The sequence below is a fragment of the Crinia signifera genome, chromosome 11 (genome assembly GCF_055691185.1).
Source record: "Crinia signifera chromosome 11, ASM5569118v1, whole genome shotgun sequence".
Lineage (NCBI taxonomy): Eukaryota > Metazoa > Chordata > Amphibia > Anura > Myobatrachidae > Crinia > Crinia signifera.
In genome coordinates, this window is record NC_139227.1 from 37,896,989 (window position 1) to 37,916,844 (window position 19,856).

General features: G+C 44.9%; 1 protein-coding gene across 4 annotated transcripts in view; it reads right to left on the minus strand.

Moving 5' to 3' along the window:
* Positions 1-19,856, minus strand: part of MVD (mevalonate diphosphate decarboxylase) — a 41,983-nt gene continuing 22,127 nt past the window's right edge. For 2 of the 4 annotated variants that reach the window (XM_083164985.1, XM_083164984.1), the window contains 10 exons: positions 18,660-18,732; positions 18,487-18,557; positions 16,169-16,283; positions 15,537-15,680; positions 14,359-14,558; positions 14,152-14,226; positions 12,090-12,308; positions 11,694-11,809; positions 8,476-8,584; positions 1-363 (listed from right to left, as the gene is read on the minus strand). In XM_083164985.1, the coding sequence (XP_083021111.1) occupies positions 283-363; positions 8,476-8,584; positions 11,694-11,809; positions 12,090-12,308; positions 14,152-14,226; positions 14,359-14,558; positions 15,537-15,680; positions 16,169-16,283; positions 18,487-18,557; positions 18,660-18,711 (1,182 nt within the window). In that variant the 5' untranslated portion in view covers positions 18,712-18,732 and the 3' untranslated portion in view covers positions 1-282. Of the gene's footprint in view, positions 364-8,475; positions 8,585-11,693; positions 11,810-12,089; positions 12,309-14,151; positions 14,227-14,358; positions 14,559-15,536; positions 15,681-16,168; positions 16,284-18,486; positions 18,558-18,659; positions 18,736-19,642; positions 19,784-19,856 lie in introns of those variants that run through there. The other 2 variants (XM_083164983.1, XM_083164982.1) reach the window with 2 other exon arrangements.

The following is a 19,856-nucleotide window of genomic DNA, read 5'->3' on the forward strand; positions in this document are numbered from 1 at the left end:
TGCGTAAAAAAGGGGAGCATTAGCTTGTATTTATTTGCCCATTAAACAGGGAGTGACCAATACAAAAGGGTGAACCGGACAACGAGACTTGCCAAATTATTTCATTGTTAAAGTTCTTCTGCGTTTTCCATGACAAATTAGAATCAAATTAGAATCTCCCCCCCCCCAACTGTGGAAGTGACCCAGGAACAGGTCTCATTTATAGTAACAGTCCTGGGCATCCAATCTTGAGAAGACGTTTGGCTCCTGAGTTGTACAAGGGTCTTGTGACTCGATGATGCGTCATGTACTTGGTTTGGGAAACCCATCGGGTCCTAACAGATCCAGGGAAAGATCTTGTGATTCCGCAGGGCCTGGGCCAGGCTGAAATATAAAACCATAAAGAAAAATATCAGATCTGCCTATAAGACAATAACTGGGTACAGGAACAAAGAAAGCTCACAGAACTGCCTGGTGCCACCACTGGCTGGCACAGATGGCATGGAGAAGGGTTGCTTCCTTAGTAGCGTGTATGCGGGCTAGTATCTAAACCAGTAACTTTGAGGGGGAACCTGGCACAGAAGATGGCATTTGTACATAGTGAGAGGAGGGATAACATAGTCACTCACTTTACTGAGCGCAACAGCGAGAATTGGCATGATGTAGGAGGAAAGGAGGTGGCAGAGAGGGGAGGGATAAAAAGAGAACAGATATAATTTGATTGGTTGCTATGGGCAACATCCCAGCTTTAATAGAACTCCCATCTTAGTATATTTACCCCTTCATGGCTGAGACCAAGAAAACCAAATTATGAAAAAGAGAGACAACATTGATTACATTGCCATGCTGACTACCCCTTGTTTTAGGGTTGGGGGTTTAGAGTGTGGAGAGGTCGGAGTTCAGCTGATGTGACAATCCTGCCTAAAGGCCTAATTCAGACCTTACCGCAGATATCAGCAGATCGCTACTCTGAGATTTACTGAGATCTGCGCAAGCCACGACCGCAGTGTAACATCTCACATGCAGCTGATGTGACCCGAAATATGGATGGCCTGTGCCTGTGCCTGGCTTTGCTGCTAGGCTGTGCAGCCAGGGTACAGGCGGTGATGTGCGAGTGCTTTGCTATGCTTTAAGAATGTACCCGCATCATTTTGAAGGCACAGGGTTGGAAGGCATCCTAGTCCTGTGCCGGGCAGCCCCACATAGTTGCATTCTGTTTTAGTCTGTACTTATCTATCTTGTTGTTTGTGGTCCCCTTGTACGACACTACAGAGCCATTCTTAGCATCCTTATAAATAAATGATGCTGATAAACAATACCATGCCCAAAGACATCCTGGATCAGCACTGGAATGGCCACTGACGCAGGCAGGGAGATGGGAGAATAAAAACAACATCTGCTGTGATCACTGCCGGCATGGCACCAATGTGGGTAATCTCTGCATGGGGTGTATGTACGAATACTTGGAGAGAATAAAGGTAGGCACACATGCAATACTGCTGCACTGCCATCCAGATAATGTGGTGCTGTTAATAGAAATGAGGGACAGAACAGTGATCGTTCAGACGTCCATTAACCCCTTCCCGACATTTGACGTATATATACGTCATGGCCGGGATGTACTTCCCGACACATGACGTATATATACGTCAAGACTTCAAAGTGCCACTGCGTCTCGAGACGCAGTGACAGAGGGACGATGTCTGCTGTCCCTGACAGCAGACATGTCCCTGCATGCCCAGGGGGGGCTGCGATGCCGCCCCCCCGTCGGCGATCGCTGTGATTGGCTGTTCAGTGTGAACAGCCATTCACAGCGTTTTCCTGTGTTACTGGCGAATCAGACGCTCGGTAACACAGGTGTCAATCACCGCCGGGCGTCAGGGGGCATGAGGGGGTCATCGGTGACGACGACACCTCACCCCACCTGCCCCCAAGGCTGTGATTGGTCCGTGGGACCCACGGACCAATCACAGCCAAGGCGCGTGATTTAAACTAACGGTGACTGCGCTGCAGACGACATTCCGGTCTGGAATTGCGTGCAGAGCGGTCACCGTGCCAATCTGTCGTGATACATACCTGATCCTTGCCTGAAACTTACCTGATCACCGCTGATCACCGCTGGTAGCGTGCTGCCAGCAGCTGGATACTTCCTGGATCTTGTGACTTCTGTGTGTGCTGCTGCAGCAGTGTCATAGAGTCACAGATCGTGAGAGATAGGGACAGATAGTGACAGAGAGTGATAGAGAGTGATAGAGTGATAGAGAGTGCTATATTTTGTGTCTGCTACCCCCCCTTTTGTGCTGATCAGTATATCTGTGCTGATCAGCAACTTTTTGGGGGTGCAGGGTTTTTTTTTTTTATATATACCTGTCAGTTGCTGCCAGTTGCACTGTCAGTTGCACCAAAGGTTGTGCACCTGCTGCCCCTCACTGGTAATCAGTGTCGCATCACTGATCACCTTTTTTTTTTTTTTTAAGGGTGCTGTGGGGTCTTTTTTAATTTTTTTTTTTTACACACACTGTGATTTTGTGGGTGTCCTGTGGCCACTGTGCGCTGATCAGTGACGTACATCACTGATCAGCTTTTTCGGCACAGGGTTGATCTATTTTTTTTTTTTTTGATCAAATTCCTGTTGCCTTTGAGCGCTGTTCAGTGACGGACGTTACTGACCAACATCTGTGCTCAATTTTTGGCGCAGGACCTTTTTTTTTTTTTTTTTTTAACCCCTTCAATTTTTTTTTTTTTTATTGGGATCAAATTCCTGTATAAAGTATTTTTTTTTTCTGCACTACATACACACTACACACTACATACCCCCCGTGTTGAAATAAAGTTTGTACCCCCCCTACACTATACACGTGTTGAAACATTACACTTACAGAAACACAAAAATAAAAATGGCATCCCAAATGTCATCCCAGTCATCCCAGTCATCCAGAAGAATGTATTCAGCGGAGGAGGCATATGCCATGCTTGCCTCTGACTCTGACACAGCCAGTGATGCAAGCGGGGAATTTGAAGGATTCGCCTTAAGCTCCTCTTCCTCCTCTGCTGATGAGGGACCCCCTCAAAGACGCCCCCGTAGAGCAGCTGAGACCCCCCCCCAAATGATTGATCCCGTATGGACCCCACCACCAGACAATTTTGAGCCCCAGGTTCCTGAGTTTTTGGCCATCCCAGGAATCCAATTTGATTCAGCAGGTCTCAGAGAAATTGACTTTTTCAAATTATTTTTCTCTGATGATTTTATAAATTTAATGGTGGACCAAACTAATTTATATGCCCAGCAGTTTATTGCTCAAAACCCCACGTTATCATTTGCTAGGTGGACCCCTGTAGATGCAGTAGAGATGATGACGTTTTGGGGTCTGGTGTTACATATGGGCATAGTAAAAAAGCCAGAAATTAGGCAATATTGGAGTACAGATGTTCTGTACAGCACCCCATTTTACCGTATGGCCATGACTCGGGCTCGTTTTGAGATAATCCTTAAATTTTTACATTACACCTATAATACACTGTGCCCACCCAGAGATGATCCCACCTTTGACCGGCTATTCAAAGTCAGGCCGGTCATTGATCATTTCAGTGCCAAATTTGCAGAGATGTACATCCCTGAAAAATTTATTTGTATTGACGAGTCCCTTATACATTTTAAAGGAAGGGTTAAATTCCGCCAGTACCTTCCCAGTAAGAGGGCAAGGTATGGCATAAAAATGTATAAGCTGTGTGAAAGCACCTCAGGGTACACCCACAGGTTTAGGGTATATGAAGGGAAGGATTCAAGAATTGAACCGCCAGAATGCCCCCCCTCCCTCGTAGGTGTTAGTGGAAAAATTGTCTGGGATTTAGTGCACCCCTTCCTGGATAAAGGTTATCACCTCTATGTGGATAACTTTTACACTAGCATCCCCCTGTTTAAGGCCCTTGGTTCAAGAGGTACAGCAGCTTGCGGTACTGTGCGTAAGAACCAAAGAGGCCTCCCAAAAACGCACATTGCCCAAGTAATGAGAAGGGGTGAAAGCAGGGGAATATGCACCGAAAATATGTTGTTGGTCAAATATAAGGACAAGAGGGATGTCCTTATACTGACAACAATTCATGGAGACAGTACCACCTCCATCCCTGTACGAGGTACCAGTACCCACACCTCAAAACCTAATTGTATCCTAGATTACAATAGGTACATGGGCGGAGTGGATCTTTCAGATCAGGTACTGAAGCCGTACAGTGCCCTGCGGAAAACAAAAATCTGGTACAAGAAGCTGGCCGTGTATATCATCCAGATGGCACTGTATAACGCTTACGTGCTATTCCGTTCTACCAGCCAGAGGGGGACATTTATGCACTTTCAAGAGGAAGTCATAAAGGGCCTAATATTTGGGAACCAGCAGGCAGAGGGCCCCAGTACTTCTTGTACTGGCCCCCGTATTGTACCAGGGCAGCATTTTCCTAACGAAATCCCCTCCACTGCAAGAAAGGGCAGGACACAAAAAAGGTGCAAAGTTTGCTATAAAAAGGGAATAAGAAAGGAAACTATTTTCCACTGTGAAACTAGCCCCCACAAACCCGGCCTACGTATAAAGGAGTGTTTTAAAATATACCACACATCTATGGATTATTAGGTTCATCATTTCACCGTGCTTCGGGGGTCTTGCTAATGCCACATAGCACCCACCATTCATTCCACCAGAATCTGAGCTGCAAAATCCAAAAATCACTCCTTCCCTTCTGAGTCCTGCCATGCACCCAACTGGTATTTTTTGGTCACATATGAGGCATTGCCATACTCGGGAGAAATTGGGGCACAGATTTTGGGGTGCTTTTTCTCCTTCATACCTTCTGAAAATGAAAAATTTTGAGCCAGAACTGCATTTTTGTGTAAAAAAATGTAATTTTTCATTTTCACTGCCCAGTTGTACCACAATTGGTGAAACCCCTGGGGGTTTGAAATGTACACTATACCCCTAGATGAATTTTCTGAGGGGTGTAGTTTGCAAAATGGGGTCACTTGTGGGGGGGTTCCACTGTATTGGTGCTTTGGGGGTCTTGCTAATGCGACATAGCACCCACCAACATTCCACCAGAATCTGTGCTGCAAAATCCAAATATCACTCCTTCCCTTCTGAGTCCTGCCACTTTTTGGTCACACATGAGGCATTGCCGTACTCGGGAGAAATTGGGGCACAGATTTTGGGGTGCTTTTTCTCCTTCATACCTTCTGAAAATGAAAAATTTTGAGCCAGAACTGCATTTTTGTGTAAAAAATTTAATTTTTCATTTTCACTGCCCAGTTGTACCACAATTGGTGAAACTCCTGGGGGTTTGAAATGTACACTATACCCCTAGATGAATTTTCTGAGGGGTGTAGTTTGCAAAATGGGGTCACTTGTGGGGGGGTTCCTAAATTTTAGCATCTTATGGTGCCTAGAAACCTACATGGTGCCTAAAAAATAATCTCATAAAAAGGAGGCTCCAAAATCAAGTAGGTGCTCCTTCTATTATGAAGCCTGTGGTTTGGTCAACGTGCACACTAGGGCCACATATAGGATATTTATGAACACAAAAGAATTGGGGGAATCAATTTTTAGTCACATTTCTCTAGTAAAATCTACTGTGTTCCTTAGAAAAATGTATTAAAATTGAAAATCTGCAAAAAAAATGAAATTTTGAAATTTCACCTACACTTTGTTTTAATTCCTGTGAAACACCTAAAGGGTTAACAAACTTCCAAAATGCTGTTTTGAATACTGTGAGGGGTGCAGTTTTTGAAATGGCATCATTTATGGGGGTGTCTCACATACAAGTGCCTCAAAGTCACATCAGAACTGAACTGGTCCCTAAAAAAATCAGTGTTTGAAATTTTCTTGAAAATTTGAGAATTTGCTATTCATATTGTAAGCCTCCTAGTGTCCAAAAAAATTAAAAGGAAGTTGAAATAATGATGGAAACATAAAGTAGACATATGGTCTATGTTAGTTATTAACTATTTTGAGTGGTATGATTATTTGTCTCACAAGCAGAAAATTTAACATTTTGCTAAATTTTCAATTTTTTTACGACATTTTGGTATTTTTTACAAAAAAACACAGACTGTATCGACCCAAATTTACCACTAATTTGAAGTACAATGTGTCACGAGAAAACAATCTCAAAATCACTGGGATAAGTAAAAGCAAAAAAAAGTTATCCCCACTTAAGTGATACATGTCAGATTTGAAAAAAAGGGCTCTGTCAGGAAGGCAAAAACTGGCTGTGTCAGGAAGGGGTTAAATCTTCCTTGTGGGTAAGGGCAAATCGGGCAGGGTCCGGGCCAGTGGGAATTTGGCCTGACTGCCCCTCATCCAGGTGTGTACACTACCCACCCATAAAGCAGACACAACTATAACAAAAAAGTACCAACCAACCAGTTCCATACCCACTGTAAGGACTCTTGTGCCCCCTAGTGGACAGAAAAGTAATAACGGCTGGAAGCTTGTTGAATGGTACTATATCTTTCTCCAATGCTTAAGGTACACACCTAAACTATGGCCAATTGGAAGTATGGACAGGAGGATTTCCCTTCGTCCAGTGTCATCCAACAATTGGCCGTACTCATTAGATTTGTAGAAGGAAAGGGGGTTTGTTACAGGCTGTGTTAACGATATGATACTGGTAAAAGTGTTATTAAAGAAACCAACATGAAACTAATAATGACACAATTGTCAAGAGTATTAGGTTGGTGGTGCTCCCAAAAGACGTTCAGCAACGAAGCTATAACAACAAGGTGTGTCCAGAGAAGGAAAAAGGAGGAACCAATTAGGTTTTTGGGTCACACTTACTAAATCGTAAGGTTGATGAAATAGGTCTACAATTAAAACATAGCTTTTATTGCACTTATTATAAAATGTAGGAATCAAAACTATTGTTAGTGTACATATGAGTACACTTGTTACAATAACACAAATAAATCACTGGTGTTCGGCGAAAATGATTGTTCCATGGTAACCACCCCCAAACAATTGTGGGTTAATCCCTGTTCCAACCAATTGGAGAACAAGACAATCCTGATGTCAATATTGTATTCAATATGAGTATTACAAAATAGGGTAATGGAGATCTCAAAGAGTAAAGTGGGAAACGGTTCCTCATGGGGTACCAGGTGCTTCCGCCTCACACAGTGTACATACAGCACCGAATATTCCCTACAGGTCTCCCAGCAGGTACTGATCCGGCCGGTCACTGCTTAGCTGCTGAGATTGGACGGGAACCGTGATGTGTGGTCATATACTCTGATGGGTGAGAGCATGGCATGTGGGACCAAAGGCCGCGTCTGCTTTCCAAGGGATTAGCTCAGACACCAACCTGTTGCCATTAGGGTATTGCAGGGAGGGTCTGGTCATCCAGTGAATGAGAGAGCAGTGAAGGAAGATTTAGAAAGACCAATGTCGTTTTTACAACATACAGATCCTTTTGCTATCCACCATATTATATTGGATGGGGGTTGAGAGGGGATGCAGTTAAAATCCCGGCGGTCGGGATCCCGGCGTTTAGAATCCCGACCGCCGAAATCCCGACACATTCTCCCTCCGTGGGTGTCCACTACACCCCTGGAGGGAGAATAAATTAGTGTACCGAGCGTAGCGAGGCACCGGGCCCGCTGCGTGGCGAGTGCAGCGAGCCCGCAAGGGGGGGGGGAGATCCACGTCCCCCCCTTGTTGGCATTTCGGCTGTCGGGATTCCGGCGTCGGGATTCTGAACGCCGGGATCCCAACCGCCGATCTTCAGTACTGAATCCGTTGAGAGTGACGGTCTGCACGCGTTCCCCACTAGAAAAAAAGCTGGTTGGTCCACCAAAAACGGGAAGGGTGGAAAAATAGGTAGATGTACCCCCTATACCTGAAGGGCTCACTGGTGTCAGTATTGTTTGTACCTGATCACCTGTGTGAACATGGGGGTTGGAATATAGATTATCAGCAAGATCATAAAATTGTGACAATATCATTTAAGTGTGTACTCACCCTTAGTACATAGACCACTATATCCTGCTAGTTCAGGCCTGTCCATCTTGTGGACCTCCAGCTGTTGTAAAACTACACATCCCAGCATGCCCTGCCACACTATTGCTATTAGAAAATGCTAAAACTGTGGCAAGGCATGCTGGGATGTGAACTTTCACAACAGCTGAAGGGCCAAAAGTTGGACAGGCCTGTGCTAGAGGAACATGTTACGCAATGCTTAGTAAGTGTGTTTGGCATTGCGGATACAGTGTTGGGAGTAGCTAGTACACACTGGGAAGTATTGGTACTTATTAGGCAAGCGCATTCCCAACAGTTCTGTATTAAAGCAACGCACCCAACAAATATTTCCTTACAACATTGCTGATGCAGGATCTGTAAACAAAATTAGCCCTGTGTCATGTGACCTTACAGTTTTCTTCTCTGTCAGGGACGCAGAGTTTTTAAACCAAGTTCTTATATATCCCAAAACACTTCCCTGCTCCTGCACGGTACTTGCCTGTGTGACGATCATATAGCGGACACCGCCTGGACACACCTCAGTTTCTACAGCAGACAACAGCTCCTGAGATAGGGGGGCTGGGCTGACCGGCAACCCCTTCAGATATCTGTAAACACATAGTCAATGACACAAGATGCGTGTGACTGAGAAACCACTTACTAGAGAACAGAAATATGCATTTCAGCCAATGAAGTTAAGTTTGCGTGGTGGTAATAGTGGTGGTGGGTTGTGGAGTCAAAAGATAGCTCCCCATACTGCAGCCATGCAATCAGGTGCATTCATGTCCCATCACAATGCACCTTGGGTTTCCATGAGAGAGAACCTGACTGGCCTGCTACAGAGGAGCCCTTTATATATAAACCAATACTATATGGATTCATGGATTGCACTCATAAATGGATTTATATATAACAATTAGCAATTGCTAGTTCTGGTGCAGTTGGGCAGGCCTAATACACACATTATATATTATTAACGCCGCTCAAAGCAAAAGCTTCGAAAGCTAGCCTGCTACCTTCTGTGTTTGTGAATGTGTGAGAGAGAAAGAGAAGTAGTTTTACTCGATGTAGTTTCACTTCCTGCCAACAGAAGGCAGTGTTTCCTAGTCACACGGACACTAGACAATATATATATATTTTCTTTCTTTCACAAGAAGGTACTTTCCTCCCCTATAATCTGCATTCCTGAGTCACTGTTAGGACCTGTAGTGCAGGTTTTGATGGAGTTTTAGACTAATATCACAATGGATAGGTCACGCTGCATAGAAAATACAAGTCATGGATCACAGCCTCTGATGACACACAATGGGGGAAATTTACTAAGATGTGTATTCTACTTCACATGTGATATTGCTATGGGCAAACAATCAGAAACTACTTCTTATTTATTTAGCACCCTCTGGATTAGAAGATAGTAGACAGGATCTGATTGGTTGCCCATAGCAACATCACATGTGAAGTAAAACACACATCTTAGTAAATTTACCCCAATATATCTAGGACATCTCCAAAAGGGGTCTAAACCACACGCATGGGAAATTACAAGGAGAGGTAGACATGACCTGGAGCTGTTCAATCTCGGATGAAATAAGAAACTATTTTACAGCTCCCTACGGTTACTGGACAGGTCCCTATACTGTCCAATCCTGTAATAAAGTCACATGTAGGGTGCGGTAAGTGTACAAGATGGAAATCTCTGCATGTAGTGACCAGTTTTTCAGTGCATAACACATGCAGTAGATTATGTATGAGACTCATGTGGCAGAAGAGAAGTTCTCAGAGTATGGGAGTGACATCACTGAGGGATAAGGGGTTTCCTGGGTGACTGACAGCAGAATGCATGCACTAGTTATTAGCATCAGTGAGCATTCAGGGACCATCCTGTGGAAACTGGATACTGGCCTAGGAAAGCATCTCCCAGTGAGGGCACTGACGTACAGCATTGCAGCCATAAAAAAAAAAAAAAAACAGACTTCACTTACATAACAGGGCCGATTTCATCCCCTTCCCCGATGCTCGGAGTCTGTGCATACGCAAACCCCAGAAGCCAATGGCTTTGGAAAGTTTCACACTCGCCAAGCGGTTAGCTCGAAGAGGGTAGGGAAGGAGAGAAACGTTGGACGTTTCCCTGGGAACACAAGCGTGTTGATGCCTGCTCGGGGCAGGTGGCTGACATCACATGACGTCAGCGGCCGCCCCCTTTTCAGTAATCTGCGGCGCGAATAAAAGTCAGGGTACTGCTTTCCTAGCATGGCGCCCACGATCTAGATTGTATGTGTGGGGCTGATATCTCAAGCATCTCATGTGTTTGTGCGGCATAAGATGCATGAGATGATGCAATCGACGAGATTTTTACATTTAAATCAATGTAAAAAGCCCCCAAAACCCCAATTTTAATTGCTAACCCCCCCTCATGGGTGAAATGGCCCCCCCATTGTTAACGCCACCCCACTATTGACGCCAACCCGAAGCGTGGCAAGCGCGCGAGGGGCGGCGGTACGCGTCCTGCTACCTTTTCATACCCCCACTATCCACGTCGGCGTGGAGTTCATTTTATATAGTGTGGCGAGCGCAGCGAGCGGATGCGGAATACATGTAAAGTAGTCCGCGTCCGCTTGCCACGCTTCGGGCTCAGTGGCTCGCTGCGCTCGCCACACTATATAAAATCAACTCCACGCCGACGTGGATAGTGGGGGTATGAAAAGGTCGGAGGACGCGTACCGCCGCCCCTCGCGGGCTCGCCACGCTTCGGGTTGGCGTTGATAGTACTGGTGGCGTTAACAATGGTTATTGGGGGCTCACGATTTTTTCTCTCATGGATCTCATGCATCTTATGGATGCATAAGATCCATGAGATTAAAAAATCGGGTCCATCGCGTTGATTGTATGCCTTAAGTACCTTAAACTTAAGGCATTCAATCAATGAGACGGGCGCCGTGCTAGGAAAACAGTACCAAAGTCAGTTTCAACTGACTTGTATTACTAAAGGGGAGAAAAATCATTGAACGGTGTGCGGACATCTAATGAATTCTATCCCGTTCGGCTGCATGCAAGGGGATGTGTTAGGGAACATACGCAGCCTAGCAAAAAGACCTGAATCAGGCCTAATGTACGCCCATTTTAGGGCATTTATTAGGTTATTTCATCTGTATTTCAGGCTTGTGCATCATACAAGAACATGCAAGAACTTAACAGAAACAAAAACCCATAAAACAGACCATGCGTTTTATAAAACTGAGCACCAAATAGTGGTACTCCCACTAAGCAGGAGTCATTTGTACCTCGCCAGATACACTCTGCACTGCAGAGGGCCAGATTTAAAATGTACAGATGTCTTTAGTGTTGGGAAGCAGCTTTATTCTAAATATCAGGGCAGAAGAAAATCTGCCCAGTATACGTGGGCTACATGCAAAAGCAGATAGTATTTTCCCTGCATGCAAAAAAATCCATGCCATAAATGCATTAGCCCTCCCCTTTGCTTGGTCTACTGAAGTGAGCCCATTATGTAAATGTTGAATGGACAGATATCACTTGGCTTGCAGCAATGGCTCACGCAGCGGCCAGATCTGAGGCCTTTGCTGCGCTATTGTACCAGGTAATAGAAGCGTCTGTTTGTTTAGGACCAGATGCAGCCAGTATTCCCATGTGCCCTAGGATACTCTGAATAAATCCCACACTGAGCAGAGAAATCTGGTTTTAGGCTTTGGTGCGACTTACGGGTCCCCGTTCGCCTCCGGTGGAAAGCAGCATTTCACAACCTCCACAAACTCATTGACTGTCGGCTCCAGGGTGAAGATGACAGCGTTAGGACCGGCATCAAAGCTGTATGCAACCTGCATGAGAGCAGAAAGACGTGGTTACTAAATGGACACAGAGTCCCCAGATCAATGGACCGCTTCTGCTAACGAGAGAGAGCGAGTGAGGGCACACGAGACACAGAGAGCGAGCAAGGTAGCGCGCGAGAGAGCAAGGTAGCGCGAGAGAGAGCATGGTAGCGCGAGAGAGAGCAAGGTAGCGCGAGAGAGAGCAAGGTAGCGCGAGAGAGCGTGCAAGAGACAAGTCTACGGATAACAGGATTCCTGGGAATTGGGCCTTGTGCAATTTCTGTCTTACCTTGGTCTGACCATAATGGGCGTTGTACCGATGGACCAAGCCGATTATTCTCTGTGATACCTGGTTAAGGTAAAAGATAGGTGGATAGGTGTCCAGGCAAGTAGCATGGAACTGATTACTGTCCTTCATGGTCAGCTTCCCAAAGGCTTCAAAATCCTTTTTCTTGATGGCTTCAATCATCTCAGCCATTCGTCCCGGCACCACTGACTCGGCCCGCAGCTGAAACGGCACAAAGGGGAGACACAGACATTGGAAAACAATATCCACAGAATTCAGCTTGTCGTTTATCCATGAGAATTCACCAACAAAGTATTTGGCTGTAGGAGGCTTCCTGCTCCTTCCATACTGACATTCATTCAGCAGTGCTGTATTTTCTGTTTACTAGCCCTGTTCCAACCACATAAAACCCATTCTTTATGCCAGTGGTTCTCAAACTCAGTTCTCAGGACCCCACACAGTTCCCGTTTTCCAGGTCACCCGACAGACGCACTCATTACTTACTGACACATTTTAAAAGATCCACAGGTAGAGCCAATTATTTTACTTGATTCAGTGAGGAAACCTGCAAAACATGCACTGTGTGGGGTCCGACTTTGGGAACCTGTGCTCTACACTCATCTACACTACCTATTAGATGGTGATTGTTTTTATGATTGGCTTACTGACCTTCAAAGTCCTACATGACCAGAGCCTAAGGTACCTGAAGCAGTGTCTGATGTGGGCAGAGGTCATGCTGCGACACTCAAGGATCTGCTGCTGATCGTCCGCACCCCCACTCCTGGAAACCTGCTGCACCACCGATCGGCATCTGCTCCCGCAACCCAGCTGCACCGCCGATCGGCCGCACCCCTGCTTTCGCCCGCACCATGTGAGTATATGCGCGGCGGACGATTTGTGGGGGGAGGGGGGCTTTTTTAATTAGGGAGGCCAATCCCGGGATTGCGCTTTTTTCAATTCCGAACTGAAAAAGTGCACCGGAATTGGCATCCCTACTCTACCATGCAAAGAGTCCCCCCACTGTCGAATCCCTCACAAATAGACTCAGGACTTTTCTGTGCACCCAAGAATTCACTAATGTCCCTTGTTTTGTATTTTGTGCTGTAACTGCAAATGTGGAGCATTTTGAGTCCTAGAAGTGCTATATAAATATCATATTTATTACTGGGAGGATGCCCAAAAACGATTGTATTAAATCTATAAACCATGTCTTAATGGAACATCTTTTGTAGTTTCATTGCTCTTAGGGGATAACACGCAGTGTTCTGAATTTGGCCCCTGCCCAGATGGTCAGCTTTTTGCATGCGCACTTATGACAGCGAACGGACGCAGTGAGTTACACACTCGCTGGGCCGTTTGCAGCGGGGAGGGACAGGGTGGCGAAGGGCCATGGGAACGTCCAGCGTTTTATGGACATCCCATGAAAACGTTGGGCGTTCCCATGGGTGAGCAGGTGGGCCAAGTCCTGTGGGGGCCGGCAGACTGACTTATTTGGGAAGGCAGGAGAAATCATTTGATGGTTGGTGACCATTAAATGATTTCTCCTGCATGCGAGGGGATGGGTCTTCGTTACAAATCCCCTTGCATGGTTGCGAGGGGAAATGGCGGCGAGGGGGAGGCGGATATTCAGTGGTGCAGGCTTTCTGGCACTCCGTAAACTGCGATCTTCGCAGCTTACAGAGTCAACCAGTATCAGGACCTTAATATAAAGAAAACATTCTATAAGTGAAGACTAAGGGGCTGTGGCATGCATATCTGTTTAGTGTTTGCATCTTGCGATTTCCTTCACTGCACTCCTTCTGTAGGCGAGAATACAAAACTCCATAAGCATACACATCTCAGCGGTGCCTCCATTTGCAGCTTACTGGGTGCACCTGGGCGTTTACATGTAATCTTAGTGTTCAGAAGGCATGAAACTGGGCAACTCAAAGGTCAGTATATGCAGAGATCATGTTGGACAGAGATCTTGCACAAAGGAAAGGGGCTAGTGCACATGGATGCATTCCAAAAGCATCTGGCCAGTGTACACAGGCAGGGACCGACTAGAAGAGTAATCAGGCTCTACCTTGAGCAATGGGCTGGTCTCCACACTGGTCTGCATGCCGGCAGTACTTCCCACGTGTTTCTTTTCAGCGCTGGCCTGAAACGTTACATTGATAATTTAGTGTATGTGTTACCGAATGCAAAGGTCTAATACAGGCATTTTAAACAGAAAAATGTCCCCAGTGCTGCATGCAGCCATCATGGACTGTACAGAATTGTCTGTAGTTACCACCAATATCAGGATCCGCAGTTCTGGCCAGTGCGATTCGGGTTCCACCTGCTGTGCCAGGCTGTCCTTGCCATCTTCTCGGTCTCCCATGAGCCACTGGACAAATCCTCCATACATACTCCGGCACGCACTGCCGGAACCTTGCCTGGCAATCTCAGACAGCTCCCCTTCCACGCCATACAGCTTGGCCAGAGTGTACACTGACAGAGAAAATATAGTAGGTATATATCTCATAGAACATTAACATTTGCCGAATAGCTGAATGTAGGCTATTCTCTATGGAACAGGACAATAACGGAGAGGGAGGCTGGTGATGGAATGACTGAATAGGAAGACTGCAGGAAAAAGATCTTCCTGAACCTTATAGCTTAACCTTATCCTTCCGATGATCTTCAGACATATAGGGGGAAATTTACTAAAGGAAATTTGTAAAAAATAGGTGTATTTGTATTAAGAAATACACTTATTTTTGACATTTACTATCCCGAAAAAATACGGCAATTCGTATTGATAGCACATCAATACGAATTGCTGTATTTTCGGGATAGTAAATATCAAAAATAAGTGTATTTCTAAATACAAATACACCTATTTTTCTACAAATTTCCTTTAGTAAATTTCCCCCATAACGTGTAAGGGTGTTTTATTAGAAGCTATTTTATATAGAGTAACTTGTATTTCAGAGTTGAATGGCACATAAATTGCTGGTTATTTAATTTCAATAAAATCATCTATTTAAGGTGCATACACATTGGGTGATTTTGCCCAGCTTGTATGGACAGCGATGAAGGAGGGGGAAAAAAATTGCTGGCCTCAAAAAAAATCGCTCAGTACATATACACGATTTTCACCTGTCAAAGCGATTTCCGCGGGGGAAGACAATTTTCCATAGTAGGATGCTATGGAACCTCGTCCACCCAGTCGTTCATCTGCTGGTAATATCAGCAGATAAGCAGCGGTGGCTGGCGATAATGCGGGAGTGCACAGCAGCGCTCAGTGCTGAACGCTGGCCCGTGGGCAGCTTTTCAGCTGAAAGCAAACTTTACTATTCAAGTGGCAAAGCTGCCTAAAGCATATTTTTCTAGTGAAATAAGTGCAGAGATAAAGCTGACTGTACACCATATAGTTGGCATGTTGAAGCTCCTCTCCCAAGCTAGTTCTAGCTGGTGATTCCTTACCCAAACAGGCGTATCCTGCGGCAGAAGATGCCAGCCCAGCAGCTGTGGGGAAGTTGTTGACTGAACATATGTGAACTTTGTCATTTAGAATCCTGGAGACTCCAACCTCGCTGCCACTTCTCCTCTTCCTGGCCAGTCGACGGACTAAAGGGAATTGGAGATTTCAACACAGAAATGTATTACCCAATAACCTACACACAGACTTGTACAATCAGGAATATTTCTGCGGTGGACGTTATTAGATCAGTTACCAATGGTGGGTTCCTATTAAAAGGAATCTGACGCTTCCACGGGTGACAAACTGAGAGGTCAGGGTTGGGCCAAATCCCAGTATCTCAATGGGCCCACTCCTGTCCTTGCTCCCTAATTTTCAGACTTCCCCTGAAATAAGGAGTCATCTAGGTAACATGATTAAGGCAGAATTGGACTTCAGAAGTGACTGTATTTCCGAATTCCTCTCCCTAAAAATGATCCAGTGGCAGAAAGACAAGTTTCTTTTTAAACTACTAGAATTTAGTAACGATCTTCCAGTTACTTCTAATTTGCATATTGCCAGTGACAAAATAATAATAATTATTTTAAAACTGTCCAATCAGAGAGATTATTCACAGTTTAGATGTCACATCACTCACTCTCACGTAAACAGGACTGTAGGCGCGGGTGGTTAATGTTATCCTCTTTCCCATTCAGCCAAATACGATCCTCAGTAAAGTCCCGGCTTGCGGCAATGGTGGTCGTGGTTTTTAGCTGCAATTTGCAAAACACATAAAGCATTAGAGACTGAAAAGGGGGCCCGATTCAGTCCTGATTGCGGCTAAGTAAATAAGCAGCGGCCAGCAGTTAGGTAAATGCTGACTTGCGAATTGTTCTGCTCCCTGCGCAAATAGATGTGTACTAGAGCAAAAAATTTCCAATTCTTGTTGCTATCCGCTCGCCCTCAGATAATTTTTCCACTGGGCACCAGTCATCGCAGGCTGGGAATAGTAAGGGACTTCTAATAGGTATATCCAGCCCAGAGCTGCCATCACACACCCTCCAGAGAAATGAATGGGTGCGCCTGGATTTTTCCTAACACTCCCAGCATTATTCTTAGAACTCCCATGAAACAGCCAGTTACCACCAATCCTCCCCCCCCCCCCCCTGAAAGCAAAAAGTAGTCATTTGCTAGCAGGTGTCGTGCATGCGTACTACATTCCTTACACATGTGCAGTGTATCAATAATCATCCGCTGTGCGAATTCGCTCAGCAGCGATCAAGTTTGAATCAGGCCCAGTGACAATCTGATTTATTGCTGTTGACTAAAGCACACGTCTAGTTATGTGTTGTCTGTTCTGATACCTGTATAACGTGGATGTGTGTGTAGGTGACAGGTACAATGGGCCTGATTCAGATCGGATTGCTCATCTGCACAGTTGCAGGCGACTACAAGTAGATCGCCACTGCCCAGACAGAAATAAAACCCGTCCGGTAAATTTGTGTGTGAATTGCAAAAATATTGCGATCTGCTGTCCTGTCATCGACTCTGCAACAGAACGGTTGTGGATCTTTTGGTCTACACGCATTGGGTCGACACCACTAGGTCGGCAGTCAGGAAGGTCAACATGGGTCAAGGTCGACACAAGCATTAGGTCGACATGGGCAAGGTCGACAGTCAAAGGATCTACATGGGGTTTTAAACTGTTTTTTTTTTTTTTTACCCGAATGTCGACACAATCGACATGGACACAGTTTGAAGTGCACCGTTATCGCTCGCTTTGCTTCGGGCACGGTGTCTTGCTACGCTCGGCACACTATTTTATTCTCCCACCACGCCCTAGTTGATGGTAGGGCATGAAATATCACCTGTCGGCACACAAACCAGTGAAAAAACCCCTGTCGACCTAGTTGGTGTAGACCTAAATGACTGCATCCCGCGCCAACTTCCTGTCAGTCAAATTGCTAGGGGATTTTGATTAGATCTATTCAGTACTCCTGTTGCTATCCTGGCTATCACATGTATGGCACGATACGTATGCATGTGCAGTAATGAAATAGATTGTGAATTCGCTCATCAGCTCAACGCTGTATAAACCCCAATACACAGCTCTCCCACACATAGGGCCTTATTCTGGTTCACTCTCAGAGGCAAATTCCTTCTAAAATGACAAAATCATGTGCACTGCAGGTGGGGCAGATGTAACTTGTGCAGAGAGAGTTAGATTTGGGTGGGGTTTTTCTGCAAAGTGAGATCTATATTGCAGTGTAGAAATAAAGCAGTCAGTATTTACCCAGCACAGAAACAAATAACTCACCCAAATATAATTCTCTCTGCACATGTTACATCTGCCCCACCTGCAGTGCACATGGTTTTGTCCATTTGAGAAGGAATTTGCCTCTGAGAGTGAACCAGAATAAGGCCCACAATATTTTATTAGTATGGTTTTCTATCTCCTTAATATTCCTAGCGGCCAGAATACAGGGTATGTGGTCACTGGCAGACAATGAAAACTCACCTGTTCAGGCAAGCCTATCATATTTCTACACGCATAACCCTCTGAGGCACTTACGTATTATATAGCTTTTCTTCTGGACTTGTAACTTGGTGGGACTGTTATGCCATTACTGGTGCCTGTCCTTGTGTTTCCCTCCTATATACCTACAGATTGTAAACTTGCAGCAGGGCCCTCCTACCTCCAAGTCTGTCCGTTGTTACCCAATTTGCTATCAGTGTCTACAATTGTAAAGCGCAATGGAATCTGCTGCGCTATATAAGACACTGTAAATAAATTAGTGGTCGACCTATACATTGTCTACTACTTATACCGTAACCAAGACAGGCATCAGAGTGCCAACATGAGGATGTTGATGCTGGAATCCGGACTGTCAGCATAGCGAACTTAAGTATGTGGGTCTGGATATCGTAAGGTAAGGGGGTGTGGGGGGGGGAATACAATAAGAATCTGTGACTAACCTGGTCCTGGTGGAGGGTAACGCTGAGGGAGGAGTTAATTGGCAGAATAAGTTGCTCGTTTCTCTTCCCCCCTGAAACGGAAATGAAAGTGGATTAATAATGCACCTGTTCCACTCCATGCTGAAGGCAATAACTGCATCTTATCAGATTGATGAAGTATCAAGGGAACTTACAGTATTTTATGACAGCGATGTTGACAGGGGCCGTACAGGTAACTTTCTTCATCTTCAAGTCACTGTTACTGTTCTGCTAGATTAGAGACATTCATTACACTCATAATTGGGCAGAAGTGCAGGGTACTTGTAAAACATGCAAGCCCTAATACACGCAAACTGTACCATTATAATCCATACACCCAAACATGCAATATCAAGCACTAAGCAGCTGTGACTATGACAGTGAGACAATATGCACACAAACCTGCAATATTATAACAGAATATAATGTATAGAACCACACTGCCTTCTATTTATTACAGTATACAGACACAAAAGCCATAGTTTTGACCACCAATATATAACCCCCTGATATAGTACATTATAGGGCACCAATCTGGTTGCTATGGGCAACGTCACGTCTTTTCCTTTTTAGCACCACTTTCTGTGTGCAGTTTATATGTTCCATATGTGCAATATAGTGGTATACACGGATATGTTATATATAGCATAATATAGGCCGTGCATAGTAAATGCATGCATTATATATACCAGTGTACACCTTTGTTACCAGTATACTGTATATTACCCAGATATATCACTATAAAACCAGTAAAAATATAATATAGTGAACACCCTCATTACCAATATATTAAATACATGGTGTTACATAGTTCAATCTACAGTACATAAATGCAATACAGTATCAATTAAATATATGTAATATAACAGCGTATATTCCTATTTACAATATATTTTCCCCATATATATCACACCTCATGCTACAAAGCACCGCTTACAGTAACCACAGGCAACAGATTTGTACGAAGGAAATATATAGAATAGACTGTACCCCAGATACATCACAATATAAAGATCAAGACAGAGTGTGTGTTTTATATATATATATATATATATATATATATATATATATATATATATATATATATATATATATATATATATATATACGTGTATCCTCTCAGCAGCAGCTGCGTTACCAGTGTGTGATCCAGCAGCAGCAAGGCAGGCCTCCTGCTGCTGTGTATACCGGCAAGGTTGGCAGGGCTGGCAGCGGCAGCAGCATGTGTGTGTATCACGTGATTATTGTTGTCTCCCACACGCACTCTCAGCATATCAGCCGCCGCTTTCCTATTGGACCGTGCAAAACCAGCTGCTTCCGCACTACCCAATCGCCGCTCAGACCCCTCCTTC